The 15,119-nt window shown below is 36.6% G+C and overlaps 1 protein-coding gene across 6 annotated transcripts in view; it reads right to left on the bottom strand.

The window, feature by feature from the left end:
• Positions 1-15,119, bottom strand: part of RESF1 (retroelement silencing factor 1) — a 47,981-nt gene that overhangs the window by 11,114 nt on the left and 21,748 nt on the right. For 3 of the 6 annotated variants that reach the window (XM_049625252.1, XM_049625254.1, XM_049625253.1), the window contains exons 5-6: positions 14,372-14,455; positions 11,173-11,898 (exon numbers count right to left, since the gene is read on the bottom strand). The exons of 2 other annotated variants lie outside the window; for them this stretch is intronic. In XM_049625252.1, coding sequence (XP_049481209.1) covers positions 11,732-11,898; positions 14,372-14,455 — 251 coding nt within the window. In that variant the 3' untranslated portion in view covers positions 11,173-11,731. Of the gene's footprint in view, positions 1-11,172; positions 11,899-14,371; positions 14,456-15,119 lie in introns of those variants that run through there. One more of the 6 variants, XM_049625255.1, reaches the window with a different exon arrangement.

Raw genomic sequence — 15,119 nt, 5'->3', positions numbered from 1 at the left:
TATGACAGAACGCTGAGGTGACTTGCTTATATATTCTAATTATGCCTTAAGAGCTGCTTGGAGCGCCTGAGGGGCTCAGTCGGTTGGGTGTCCGACTTCGGCTCAGGTCATGATCTCATGGTTTGTGAGTTCGAGCCCCACATCGGGCTCTGTGCTGACAGCTCAGAGCCTGGAGCCTGCTTCGGATTCTATGTCTCCTCCTCTCTCTGCGTCTCCCAAACTTGTGCTCTGTCTCTCTCTGTCTCTCAAAAATAAATAAATGTAAAAAAGCATTAAAAAAAAAAAAAGAGCTGCTTGGACTGGCCATGTATATACTGTTTCCTGTAACAATGAAATGCTGCTGCACCAACCCAATTATATAGTTTTGTGAATCAGAGAATACCCCATTCATGATGGACAGTTCAGCATAGTCAATTTATGTCCTAAGAACAGGGCCTGGTAGCAATCTAGGAACTCTTTTTCCAAATGGAGAATACTTGTCAACAAAAGAGGGCATGATGCTAGGGGTTTTTGCTAGAATTCCCCTTTAAAATAAAGGCGGGGGGGGGGGCGGGGTTTGGAGAGGATTCATACAGCACCAAAACTCCCTGTACCATTGGACTCCCTGGGCCATTAGGCCAGAGGGGAAGATGGCTTGCACCATAGCCTGAGCATGGTATAGAGCCTTCTCTTGCTTGTGGCCTCATATAAAGGTGGAGTTGTGTGAATTACTTTATAAATTACTTAGGGCAACACATCCATTTATGGTGTATGTTACCCACGACCCCAAAGAGGTTCATCAAACACTGTGCCTCTTTGTGGTGAGTGGTACAACTTGTGCGCCAGACTATAGTCAGACCCCCAAAATCTCACTAATGTGGCAGTCCTTGAATTTTTTTACATTTATTTCCCATCCTCTGGCATGTGTGTGTTTTATTAAGTCTTACAGAATGCTTACTTTTTTTCCTATTTGTCAGGTCTATCTCGTTAGCATAATATCATCAAAGAAATGGACCAAAGTTCTACAGGATATCAAGATGACAAATCTTACTCTATAAAAGAAAGGAAATTGTTCAAAGGCAGATGTCTAAGCTACACGTAGATATACTCATTGTTATATGTCCATGTCCTAGAGGTAGAAAGAATTATCGTCAGGAGGCAAGAGGGCAACTAGGTGCTGAATCAGCCCACAGGGGAACTCAGATAAGGCCTCAGACAGGCTCTACCAGGGTGCCACTGATAACTCCCACAAGCCTATGGGGATCCCAGTGACAGAGAGATACATCTGTGGAAATCTTCCACCCACCCTGTAACACTGTATTATCCAAGAAGAAACATGTGGTCAAATAGTCACATGTAGCTATTTAACTTTAAATTCATTAAAATTAAGTAAAATTAAAAATTCAGTTCCTCAATAGACACAGGTGGCCAGCAGCTGCAGTTAGACCATGTAGATACAGAACTATTGGCCAGTGCTGCTATACAAAGCCAGAGTAGGGGTAGCTGGTGATATTTCCCTGACTAACCAATAAACAAGGTTCCTAAAAGCCTATAGAACCAAATAGGGCAATCCCTACACAGATTCTGCTAGTCATTTAGTATTGGTTTGGACCTGTCTGGACTATGCCAGTTTGTAGCTGCTACACAGGTGAATGAACAGTCCCTCTCTATCTGCTTCACATTTAATCATATCCAAGAATTTGCTCATGAAAGGAAGGTCTGTGGGATATTGAAGTATACTAATTCAAAGGCTATTTAAAGAGTTATTCTCTGGGAAAAGACAGTCTCTTCAATAAATGATGCTAGGGAAACTGGAAGCTACCTACAAAAGAATGAAACTGGGCCACTCTCTTATACCATACACATAAATAAACTCAAAATTGATAAAAGATCCAAATGTGAAATCTGACACCATAAAACATCTGGAAGAAAACCATAGGCAGTAATCTGACACTGGCCTTAGCAACATTTTTCTAGATATGTCTCCTCAGGCAAGTGAAATGAAAGCAAAAATAAACTATTGGGACTACACCAAAATACAATGCTTTTGCATAGCAAAGGAAACCATCAACAAAACTAAAGGGCAACCTATTGAATGGGAGATGACACTTGTAAATGATATACCCAATAAGGGATTAATATCCAAAATATATAAAGAACTTATACAACTCAACACACACACACACACACACACACATACACATTAGATTAAAAAATGGACAGAGGACCTGAATAGACGTTTTTCCAAAGAAGTCACACAGATGGCCAAGAGACACATGAAAAGATGCTTAACATCACTCATCATCACGGAAATGTAAATGAAAACCTTCAGAGGATACCACCTCACATTTGTTAGAATGGCTAAAATAAAAAACACAAGAAACAACTAGTGTTGGTGAGGACATAGAAAAAAGGGAACCCTTGTGTACTATTGTCAGAAATGCAAATTGGTATAGCCACTGTGGAAGACAATATGGAGGTTCCTAAAAAATTAAAAATAGGGGCACCTGGGTGGCTCAGTTGGTTGAGTGTCTGACTCTTGATTTTGGTTTAGGTCATGCTCCCAGGGTTGTGGGATCAAGCCTCATGGAAGGCTCGGTGTTGGGCATGGAGCCTAAGATTCTCTCTCTGTCTCTTTGTCTCTCTCTCTCTCCCTCTGCCCCCTTTCCTCCACTTGTGCACTCTAAGAAATAAACAAATTTAAAAATAAATAAATAAATAAATAAAAATAGAATTACCATATGATCCATTTCCATTATTATTTACCCAAAGAAAAAGTTAAAAAGATATATGTGTTCCTATGGTTATTGCAGCATTATTTACAATAATCAAAATATGGAAGCAGCAGTGTCCATCAATAAATGAATAAAGATGTCATACACACACAAACACACACACACACACACACACACACACACACACACACACACAGAGCCCAATATTACTCAGCCATAAAAAAGAATAAGATCTTGCCATTTGTGACATGTATGGACCTAGAAGGTGAAATAAATGAAGTAAAATGAAATAAGAAAAATAAAGACAAATACTGTATTATTTCACTTATATGTGGAATCTAAAAACCAAAACAAAGGAACAAACAGACTCATAAATATAGAGAACTAATGGTTGCCAGAGGGGCAGTGGTTGGGGGGAATGGGTGAAATGGGTGAAGGGGAGTGGGAGGTACAGGCTTTCCAGTCATGGGATGAATAAGTCATGGGGATAAAAGGTACAGCATAGGGAATATAGTCAGTGGTATTTATAATAGAGTTGTATGGTGATACACTTACAACCATACACAAGATGGGAGCTACACTTTTGATTGTAACGTAATGTATGCACTTGTCAAATCACTATGTTGTACACCTGAAACTAATTTAACATTGTGTGTCAACTATACTTCAACTAAAAAATAGATAAAAATAAGAGTTATTCTCATCTGTTTCTAGTGGCATGATATACACAATAAGGTTGGCTGCAATAAGAATTCATTTTTTATTAGTCATTGACATAACACAAGTGTCTTTTAACATATTTTTCCTAATAACCACACTTTTAAACAGTTTCTGACAGATAATTTAGTTATTCAACAAGTGCTTCACATAAGTGATACATGCTGGATTCTTGTATTTTGGGTAGAGTTCCAGGTTCTTATTAATTTGCTCCTTATTAATTAACGTATCAGTTCTTTCACCTGTCCATAGAGGAAGTATAGCAGGAGAGTGAAGAGCCCATGGATGAAGTCAGAGAGCTGGGTTTGAGACTGTCACTCACTTTTGAACATTTAAGCCCAAATGTTCACTCATCAATAGTCATTCATTTATTCATAAAATAAATATCTTAAAAATAAGCCAGGAATTGGGTATACAATGGTGGAAAAAAACCAGTTTTCTGTTTAACACTGAGAATAATGATACCTGTGTCTCAAGGTTGTATGTGTATTGAGATAATATATGCTAAGTGTCAAGGAATAAGCTGGCATAGCAATTGGTAAATTCTAAAAAAATAAGTACCTCTTATGTACCTAGAGATACTTGAACACCTTTTATGTGCTAACATGTCCTGACTGTCCCATTCAGTGGTGACAGGCTACACATGACTATTGAGAATCTGAAATGCTAATCTGATTAGGATGTACTATAAATATAAAATAAACACTAAAATTCAAAATCTCAATATCAAAAGAAAAGAAATATCTCAGTAATTTTCATATTACATGTTGATAATATAGTTTAAATATATTGGTTAGATGAAACACATTATTAAAATTAATTTTACCAATTTTTTTGCCCTTAAAAATTTTTACTTATTTTGAGACAGAAAGAGAGAGAACAGGGGAGGGGCAGAGAGAGAGAGAGGAGGAGAGAGCATCCCAAGCAGGCTCCATACTGTCAATGCAGTGACGTTTTTTTACACTTTTTAATTGGACTACTAGAAAACTTAAAATTACATATGTGGCCCATATTTCATTGCTATTGCACAGCATTGTGCTAGACAATAGGCAATGTGAATATAAATAAAATTAAGCCAGAGTCCCTGCATTCAAGCTCCTAATCTGTCTAGGGATTGAGATTAATTGTAATATAACATGATAAGCATTCCTACAGCAACATAAAAATTCAGCAAGCTGGTTTTATATAAAGAAACAATAGGGAACAGTGGCATGGGCAGCAGGATAGAAAGAGGTCTTCCCCTCACAGAAAAACTGACCTTAGGGAAAGGCATTTGAGGAGGTTCTTCATAGCCCCATGGGTTATTTGACTAATGCTGGGAGTTTCCACAGCCACCTGGATGCTGTTGGGATTCAGACACAGTGGCTATATCTGAAGTGCACAGTGTGGGGACAGACCAGCCTAACTGCAATGATCACATGGGACTGGATCACTCAAAGGGATGATGTGACTCCAGGGGATATGCTTACATAAGGCTTTAGTAAAATTAAAGGATACAGTACAGGAAGGAAAGCACAGGCAGATAGAGATCGGAGGCTTCAGGGCACAGCTCCCAGGGCCCTTGGTTAATCACACAGAACATACTTTGTCTTGCAGTATGAACTACCAAGATAGGAGCAAGATATTATAATCTCAGGGATGCTGAGGCATGAGTTTACTGAGGGGTTTTATACTATATACCAGGGAGTTAAAACCAGGTTAGGTAACCATTTAACTATATGCATCATCGTCTATTCTTATTTTGGCCAAGAAGCCAGACTTCCATTCCAGGCTTCCCTGGAATAAACACATAGCTACCTAAATCTAACAGAAAGGTCATGCTTCCATTCCCATACAACAAAAGAATTTAGGGCTTAATGTAGTAAAGACTGTGGTAGGGAGCCTCTAGGATGGTCCCTAGTGACCTCTAAACCCCTTTTCCTTGAATGTGGGCTGGAAATTTGTGACTCACTTCTAAAAAATGAATATAACAAAACAACAGGATGTCATTTCTGAAATTAAGTAACAAAAAGACCGTGACTTTCCTCTTGCCTGCTCTTTCTCACACTCATGTTCTATTGCTTTGAGGAAGTCAGCTGCCATGTTGTAGGCTGCCTTATCGAGAAACCAGTATGGCAAAGAATTGAAGGAAGCTGCAGGCCAATGCTGGCAAGGAACAGAAGCACTCAGTCTAAAAGCCTGAAACACCTGAACCCTGACAACAATCACATGCATGAGTTTGGAAGTGGATCCTTCCTCAGTCAAGCCTTCAGATGAAACTACAGTCCCAACCAACAACCATGATTCAGCCTGTGAGAGACCTGAAGGAGGCACCCAGCCCAGCACACCCAGATCTCTGAAACTTATGAACTGTGACATAATGTTTTAAGCCTTACATAGTGTCAGTACCTGATGGAGGAATCTAACAATGAGTTTCAGTCTGCAAAAGGATAAACACATGATAGTATGTTCCAAATCTATGAAGTTGGTATATAGTACTAAATCACAAATGAAGGGAAGAGTAAGGGAAGTTAAGGTCACACTGACACAAGGTGAAGCGGGGGGGGGGGGGGAGCACAAGGCCTCTAGTAATTATAAGTGCAAAGCCAAACAGAGGTGGAAACTGAAGGGCCGTCTGTGGGAGTAGTATATTGGGATTACATAGCAGACATATTCAAGCAAATTAATCCAGCACTTCTAATAATGGAGAAAGGGCAAATGTTCGTAACTATCATGTAATGAAACGTTCCTTGGTAAGGAATGTATTGTAATCACCGACTTTGGTGTTTTGGACCAAATTAGAAGTTCTTTGATGACTACATTAATTCTTAGGTGCTCCTTTATTACTTTAAAGCTGTTTGACCTTATTTCTCTGTAACTCAGTTTTCTTATATGTATAACAAGGACAATATAACTTCCTGGTTTACTATGCATACTAAATAATCATTCATGACAGGCAGTGAGTAAAGGTCTAAAGGGCATACTTGAGTATGAGCACAAAACTTAACTATCCACACATTTTGTTTCCTACAAGATTCTTTGAAGCATCCAAAAGGAACGGAGTTAATTCTCCCCATGCATAGGAAGTTAATATTTTGCTCAGCCCATTCAGTCATGAGTAAGTATACGTTTTACATTTGATATGAGGTCTTAAAAATAATTAAAAGTGTTTGGGGTCCAGAAAATAATAACAACGTAGGAGCCACATTTTGGATATGCAATCAAAGCAATCAGAGCAGGCAAATTCCCAATGACCAATGGAATTTAACACATCTAAAATGTTCCCAAAGTGACAGAACAGTTCTGATCATCAAATCCCCACAATTACAACAGCCTAGACTCTCAAACATTATCAACATGTAGTTACAGAGAGATCAGATAATAGAAGACAGGAAGGAAGTGACTGAAAAGGACTTAGAAAAGAAAATGCTCAATTTCCTTTCCTGCTCCTTCCAACTCTTTCAATTCAGGTCAATGGTCTGTTTCTTGCTATTAAAAACAACAATTATCTCATAGACAAATCCATTCTACTTAGGCAAAGCAAAAGTTGGGAGAAACTACAAAGATTTCAAATTAAACCTCAATTTGTTTCATGAAATTTATCCTGAAATATCAGCTATGAAAATAATCATGTCTGTGAAAATGGTGTTCAGAGTACAAGTCCATTCCTTTCTAAAAGTTATGCTGAGTTGACTCAACCACTAAGAGGTGTGGGTTAATTTATTCAAGACTGTTGCCTTGCAGGCTGGCCTCCAAGTAAAAGCTCTATGGAAACTGGACACAGGCTTAACGTAATCAATTCCTGGTCAGCCTAAAGACTTCAACTCCCTAGTTACACAGGCAAGGCAGGCCTCTCTACCTACTCAGTGGCACAATCTAGAAAAAACATTACTCCCTCTTGTTCTCCCTTACCCAATCTACCATCAAGTTCCACTGGCTCTTCCTTTGGAACATAGGTTCAAACTGTCTAGTGCATTTTATATTCTAGTGCTCAATACAGACACATATGGCTAATGGCTACCATTTTCAACAATTAAGCTCATTGATTACCTTCTGGTTACCTGTATCTACAGCAGGTTTACTAGGATTACTAGGTTTACTAGGACTATCGAAATGCTATCAGCTTGTATCACTTAACCTTCCTCAGCAAAGCTTTCTTCAAGGTGTATTCACACCCTTTTCAGGGCACCTTCCCAATCTTGATGTAAAATAATCTGACATTCAGTCTCAAGCTTTGCTTTCTTGACTATTTCAGAAGTCCTGATGGCTGTTTGATGTGATAGTCTTCATTTAACTATAGTTTCGCTGCAGTCCTGATTCATACTCCATAATCTCTGCTCTGTAGTCTAAACTTGATATAGGAGAGTTTTGAATACTTCTGGGTTCTATTTTTAAACATCTAGAGTTGGAAGAAAATGAACCTTGAATGCACTCCTTTAAACCTGGAAATAGTAACAAACCAACATTATTTATGCTTCTACTGTAATAACAACATATTATTTGTGCTCCTTTCTCTGGACCCTTATCTTGAAAAGAAACTCAGGTAAAAATTAATTGGGAAGACTAGTAGTTTTGGCCACTTCCATCTAGATAAAGGCAAGAGAAGGTACTAACCTGGCTGTGGTAAGGTAATATAAGGCATTCCAAAGTAAGAAAATTTCTGTAATTGTATTTCATCTTTTGTTAACATTTATGCCCCTCATAAATATCAACTGACATTTGGACACTTGCTTTTTCTCATCTTCCAGATTGGAAATTCCTTAGAAGAACTTGTTTTACTCCTCTTTGCAGCTTCTGTTGTAGTACCATACTTTCCACAGAGCTTCATACATTATAGGTATTTAACACTTGCAAATTTCCATTTCCAGGAACTAAGGTATATGTAACATGCTGCCCAATGTTACCAGTCAGATGGATTTTTTGTTTTTTCCTTTAAAATCAGTTTTATTAATGCTTTCTTTCTGTAGTCATTCTTTAGATGAATATCTGATTTCTTTGACCTTTCACTCTTGCATCTCACTTCTATTTTCAGTTCCCTTCTTCCTGAAGAAATTTCATTGGTCTTTCTTTCATTGAGGGTTTGTCTTTTGCTGTATCATGCATAAAGAATATTTTAGACACACTGCTCAGAGCTTCAAACACCTAAAAGACTGAATTTATCTTTTTACTAATTTTAGTGGTTTATGCAGGCTACTCTCTCCTGTCCTTTGAAAATTCATGGTCATAGAATGTTCATTGGTACCTATAATAAGGTTCTAGCCTTAACATTGTAAAAGGCACTCCTAATATGAAAAGTATTAAAGAATAACAAAAGCAGCCATTCAACATTGTTACATGCAACCTTATATACAACCCTGTTTTACACTATACTAGTTTTTTGAAATATTTGAAAGTTAGTGTTGGCTTTTGGGAATGATGCAAGCCTGAATACATTCAGGGTGCCTGGGTGTCTCAGTGGTTAAGCGTCCTACTTTTGGTTTCGGCTCAGGTCATGATCTAAGGTTCATGGGTTCGAGCAGCACATCAGGCTCTGTGCTGACAGCATGGAACCTGCTTGGGATTCTGTCTCCCTCTCTCTCTGCCCCTACCCCACTCATGCTCTCTCAAAAAAAAATAAAAAATTAAAAAAAAAGACTAACCATATCCATCTGTGCTTGCTCCTTAATCACCACTGTAATCACTGATTTTTTAAACCATCTTAAAAAACTGAGGAATTGAGATATGTCAATATTTATTCCATGAAAAATTCAAACATTTAACAAGTGTTTTTGTTTAAAAGTAAACCTATTACATGGTTACATAAATAGCATTTTTATGGAAAATATATATCCAAACAAAATTATGAAAAGTCTGGCCTTGTTTTACATTTCTGCCAATCTCTTTAATGTCTGACTTGATAGAAGACCCTTGAATTTCCTACCTACTTGTGCATTCAGCTTGTTGTTGAGCCATGCCATGGTTTAAGTGTATTAGGAAATCCCATCTCACACACATAGATGGCTTATGTGCACAAGAGCTTTCTTCCAGCTTTTTCAGATAATCGCATAATATTCTTCTTGGACACTGCACCAAAAGCTGACAGTGTTCCCTAAAGGTTAGTTGCAACATGGAAGCTTGACATGATAGGTATCTTTTTGCATTCTTCTATCGAAATCCATTTGGTCTACCTGGCATTTTCAATAATCTCTTATCAACATGCATCGGTCATCAGAAAACATTGGTTCACTAAGTTATGCAGATCTTCCAAATATTGACATACATCAAAAATTATATTCAGGGGTGCCTGGCTGGATGAGTCAGTTCAGCATGTGACTCTTGATCTCAGGGTTGAGTTCAAGCCCCCCTTTGGGCATGGAGCCTACTGTAAAAATTTTTTTTAAATGATCAAACTCATTTTCACTGAGCTGACCAGAGGTCTAGTAGTAAGATGCTATCAAACTCCGTCTGATATAAGTTTTCCAAAATCTGAATTTTTTTAGAAAGCTCATTTTATCATTGGTAATAAATATCTTTATTTTCATGGAAATGTGAGGAGGGCAGTTTTCAGAAAAATGTCAATGATTCCTTCAAGTAAAAATGACATCCTAAGGTTGAGTTAGTTCCCAAGTCAAAATGTTACATTTTTCCTCAATGACCAATGTATCATTATTGCTTATAATCTCTGCTTCAGATTGTTCTGAAATGCAGTTTCTGTACTTGCTATTTCACCACTTAGAATATTTAAAAGACGTGTACTCAAGGGTTGAGATTTAATTATATTAGCAATTTTCACTACTTTTTCAAAGACATTAAGACTTAAAAAAAATATGGTGTCAGCAGTTTTCCCAACCACTGCTTTTCTAACTGAATCTTATCATTGACATGAAACCATCAAATAGTCAAAATGAGCACAGCTGCTTAGTAGTTTATGAAAAGCCCAGTCTTCTGTAGTCTTCGGAACATAGTTTTTAAACTTGTAATAAAATACACATAAAAGTTACTATCTTAAGGACTTTTTTTTTAGTAAAAAAGATTTTTTTTAATGTTTATTTTTCAGAGAGACAGAGATAGAGTATGAGTGAGTTAGGGGCAGAGAGAGAGGGAGACACAGAATCTGAAGCAGGCTCCAGGCTGTCAGCACAGAGCCCAATGTGGGGCTCGACCTCACAAGCTGTGAGAACATGACCTGAGCTGAAGTCAGATGCTCAATCAACTGAGCCACCCAAGTGCCCCTCTTAAGGATTTTTAAGTGTGCAGTTCAGTGATGTTAAGGATATTCACAATAGCAAAACTGAAACTATACTCCCCTTAAACTCCCCATTTCTCCCTACTCCCAGAAACGTGGTTAAGTATGAACCATATATATATATATATATATATATATATATATATAATTTGTTATTTTATGTATTATATATAATTTATACATAATATATAATTTATTATATTTTCATAAAATCTCAGTGCCATATGTATTATATATAACATATATAATATATACAATTTATAAATATATATAAATATAATATATATGGCACTGAGATTTTATGAAACTAACCAACACATTTCTAGGAGTCATAAAGTAAAACCCAGAAACATTATTTTGCCTTCTTTCTTCCAATTTCCTGACCCCAGTAAAATGTTTGCTCTTCTTCTGAATGCAACCTAAAAATATTTACTTCTGACAGCTTAATTTAACATTTCTCCTTTTAAAAACACCCTTCTAAAATGTGTCCTGTTGTGAGGGTAGAAAACGAAACACAATCCATTATGACTTCACATATATATTTTTAAAAAATAAATGTTTATTTCAAGTATGAAAAGTAATGTTTAAACATTATCCAAAAATTATGTTCAGCTTAACAAGTACAAAACAAGACTTCTGACAAAGTTTACAATTAGGTATAAAATACTTAAGAATATACTTTGACGTTCACAGTGAGCATTTTTGAAAAATAAGTTTTGCTAATAAGCTTTAGAAATAAAAATATATTTACAGTCCCAGCTAAAATAAACAAGTCCTTAACTGAGAACAACAGTCCTCCCTCAGGATCGATAGTTAGCATTTCAAAATAAACAATGGTAAACTTTGTTCAGTAATGTCAAAATTCAATACCTTATGGTTTTGCTGACAAATACCATCTATCTCTTATGTCTGGTACCCACAAGCAAGGTTCTCAAGCCACTTAATTGATTTCATAGATGTATAAAACTTATGTAGTATCCAAACTCTCTTGACATTTTTTACAATTCTGAGCATTTTCAGCAAAATATTCTAAAAAGAAACTGGCAGAAACTTCCTGGTGCCCATTACAGAACCATCAAAAAAATTAGCCTTGAAATTATTTTAAAGGACTACTACCAAGGCTTCTGCTTCTCTTTTCCATATACATCTTTTTGTAGGTTTGAAACATTGTTTTTGAATCTTTTGCTGGATTTTGTAGTGTTTCAAATCCATCTGCACTGAAGCTTCTCTTGGAGAGTCTTGCATTAGCCAAAACATTATCATCTAAGGAAACAGAAATTTTGTTTACTTTATTATTCAGTGTTTGTGACCAATATACAATCAATTAAAATGGAGAGGGTAACCCTGCACTCTTCTCTGGGATAAAATTAGGACAAGGAGTTGGACAAACTATGGCTTTTTACCTACAGAATTATAAATTACACACACAGGACATCTTGCCTCTTTTGGGGACTCTCTTCTACTCTCATCCCATCTTCACATCCCACAGCTATCCTGTTCTATCATTTGCACACTATTATAAATGTGACCTTTTTAACAGCTATCTAAACTAGCAATATAAAGAGCACAAACCAGCCAGTTTCAACCAGTGAATGGAAAAGTTCTTGTATTCTAAGACATGTCTATAGTTTTCTGTTGTCAGACCATTTCAGCGTTATATTAGCCTTTTTGATGGGTCCAGCTTTTCCTACCTCCTGCATTTCTAGATGTGGCTGTACTTCTCAGTAGCCAATTCCCCTAGTCTAGAATAGAATTCCCTTGGTTTTCATTCCTGCTATAGCCATTCCTTTCTGCATAATAGTCTTGTTTTACCTTTTTTTTTTTTTTTTTTTTTGCCTAGGAACTCACACATTCTATCCTCTTAGTTTCAAATTCTTGTACATCCTCATTAGCTTTCTTCTATGACACTGATATCTGAGATGGGTTCCTAAGTCATTTTTCACTGGATTCTGTTACTCCCTCTTCTCTGTACCTTACCTTGACTTGATAGTTTCACAACTTGCTCCATCTACACTCAAACCTTTGCTACCAAATGTAGATGTATAATTATCTAAACTGTTTCTTTGATCTGTTTGGGAGTTTGCAGCATTTGTTTTTTGTCTCATTTCCCGCTGGTTCATGTTCTCCACCTCTTCATCTTGGTATTTGTTCTTTCACGCTTTTCCTTCATCTCCAGACCTTTTTTTTTTTTGGACTGTAAGTATTATTTGCTTTTATTTTTTAATTGAAGTATAGCTGACATACAATATTACGTGAGTTTCGGGTACAACATAGTGATTCATCTCACACTTCGCATCTTGGCTATTCCTGACCCTGCTGCAGATCTCCTTGAGCTTGTGCCCCAGTCTGTGTTTTTTTAATCACGATTCTCAGCACTGATGTTTACTCAACTTCAGTTTATTGCTCATCTTATTTGTGGCTGTCTTTATGTCTCTCATTTAGCTCATGCTTATATCTGGTCAATTTGCGCAGGCATCTATGAGTATTTTCAGATTCAGATTTCAATTATGTCTCTTACCTTCTCTATGGAGTAACATCTCTCCTATTTCCAAGGACCTTTCTTATCCAATCTCAATGCCCATTTCCATTTTTCTCACTTTTGAATTCCTGTGTTCCAACTTTAAAAGTATGCTTTCCACTCTTACGACTTTTAAAATTCATTTTGCCCTGTTTCAGCTGTTTTCTTGTTCTGACGAAGAGTGCAGTTCTTCTTTAAGACTTTAAATCAATTTAGTTTTTTCCTATGTGTACCTTTACTGTGCAGGACTCGATTTCTGCAAGCCTGCTTACGTATATTTGTTTTAAACTCTCTTTTCCACTTCATCACTTCCTCTCTTTTAAGAAATGTGCTTCTTTATTTTTCATGGTGAAATTCTGCTTCTACCCATTTTCAATGAGTTCTAAACACTTGTCTTTTCATAGTCAATTAACCAAAACTAAGATAAAACTCCTGAACCCTAGCTTCTAGTTCTCAATGCAAAACCCTAAAAACAAAGTGCATTCATTCCACTAAGTAAGATACTGAAAGCTCTGGTTTTTCTGGTTGGCACTCAGCCTAAATCCCTCCCATACAAAGAGAAATAAATTTTAACTAGGAGACTCAGTCTCTTATCATCAAAATAACTCAAATTCCACACTGAATTAACTTTGAAAAGAGGGGACAAAGTTCAAGTCCCTATTTGGTTATTAGTCATGGAATTTCTAATGACCTTACCTCCCACTGATAAAATGGGGACATGCTCATCTACCTGGTTTTGAGAATTAAATGAATTAAACTTGCTAATCACCCCACCTAGGAGCTAGCAAACGGGGTATGGCTAACCGTCTAGCCCAATGTGGTAAATAAAGTTTAACTGAAGTATAGCCTATACTCAAGTATAGCCTATACTCATTCATTTATTATTCTACTGCCATTTTCTCACTATAGTCTCGGAGTTGAGTATTCAGGAAACCTTACGATCTGCAAAACCTAGTATTTAATGCATAATCCTGTACAGAAAAGTTACCTAACTCATCAAGAGGAGAAATATTTTCTTGTTAACAGGAAACAGACCACTGCTCCCCTCTCCACAGTATGACAGAAAATATCAGAAATTATCTTCCTACCATACACTGAATCATTCAAAAAATATGGATAAAAATCAAACTTCACAATAGTTTCATAACTATAATCCAGCTTCTGTGTGACCAAGTGCCCAATACGTAGAGTAAAAATTTAAATACATGAGGATTTTACCTATTTTTTGGTTGGCTTCTGGCATCCTTTTCTCCTCAGTTACACCTCTTAACCAGTCTTCTTTTGTACTTTTTATTCCTGAAACTAAATATTCATTTTCAGATCTCTAGAAATTGCTATTCATCTTTTAGTACTTTAATGAAGGAAAGTCATATAAACATAAAATAAATCTTAGAAGGCATTAAATATATTCACATATACTGCAAGTCTAAAAGAAGCCTCAAAAATCCTTCCATTTCAAGTGTCTGAGTATCTTATAAATGAAAAATGGGTTGCATTTAAAGTTTATCTTCACTATGGAATTGTTTTTCCCACTTAGGCTGAACACCAACAAATTCCAAGGTATTTAAGGGTACAAGAGACAAAGAAAGCCCCTCCCATTGCCCCCACCTACTTCCAATGTTCTTGTTACACCCATGCCTCAGATACATTTATATGGCCAAGTGAAATCACCAATACTTTACAACATAAATTTTATAGTCTATTTTTCCCATACATCCCTATATCCTTCCAAGAAAATGTACCTTATATTTACATTGTAACTTTCTGTGCCCAGATACCATCTGAAGAACACAGGAGAAAAGAAGATTGCCATTCAAATCCTTTACTTTTCCAATCTGAATTTCTCAACACAATGTTTTATAAGTAATATTCACAACACTTAAATGTTTCCTGACTACCAAATAATTAGTCCTCTATTTTCTCCTTCCCTCCTGGCACTACACTGAGAATTCTATCATTCAGCCAA

The sequence above is a fragment of the Panthera uncia genome, chromosome B4 (assembly GCF_023721935.1).
Source record: "Panthera uncia isolate 11264 chromosome B4, Puncia_PCG_1.0, whole genome shotgun sequence".
NCBI lineage: Eukaryota > Metazoa > Chordata > Mammalia > Carnivora > Felidae > Panthera > Panthera uncia.
This window is presented reverse-complemented; position numbering and strand designations above follow the sequence as displayed.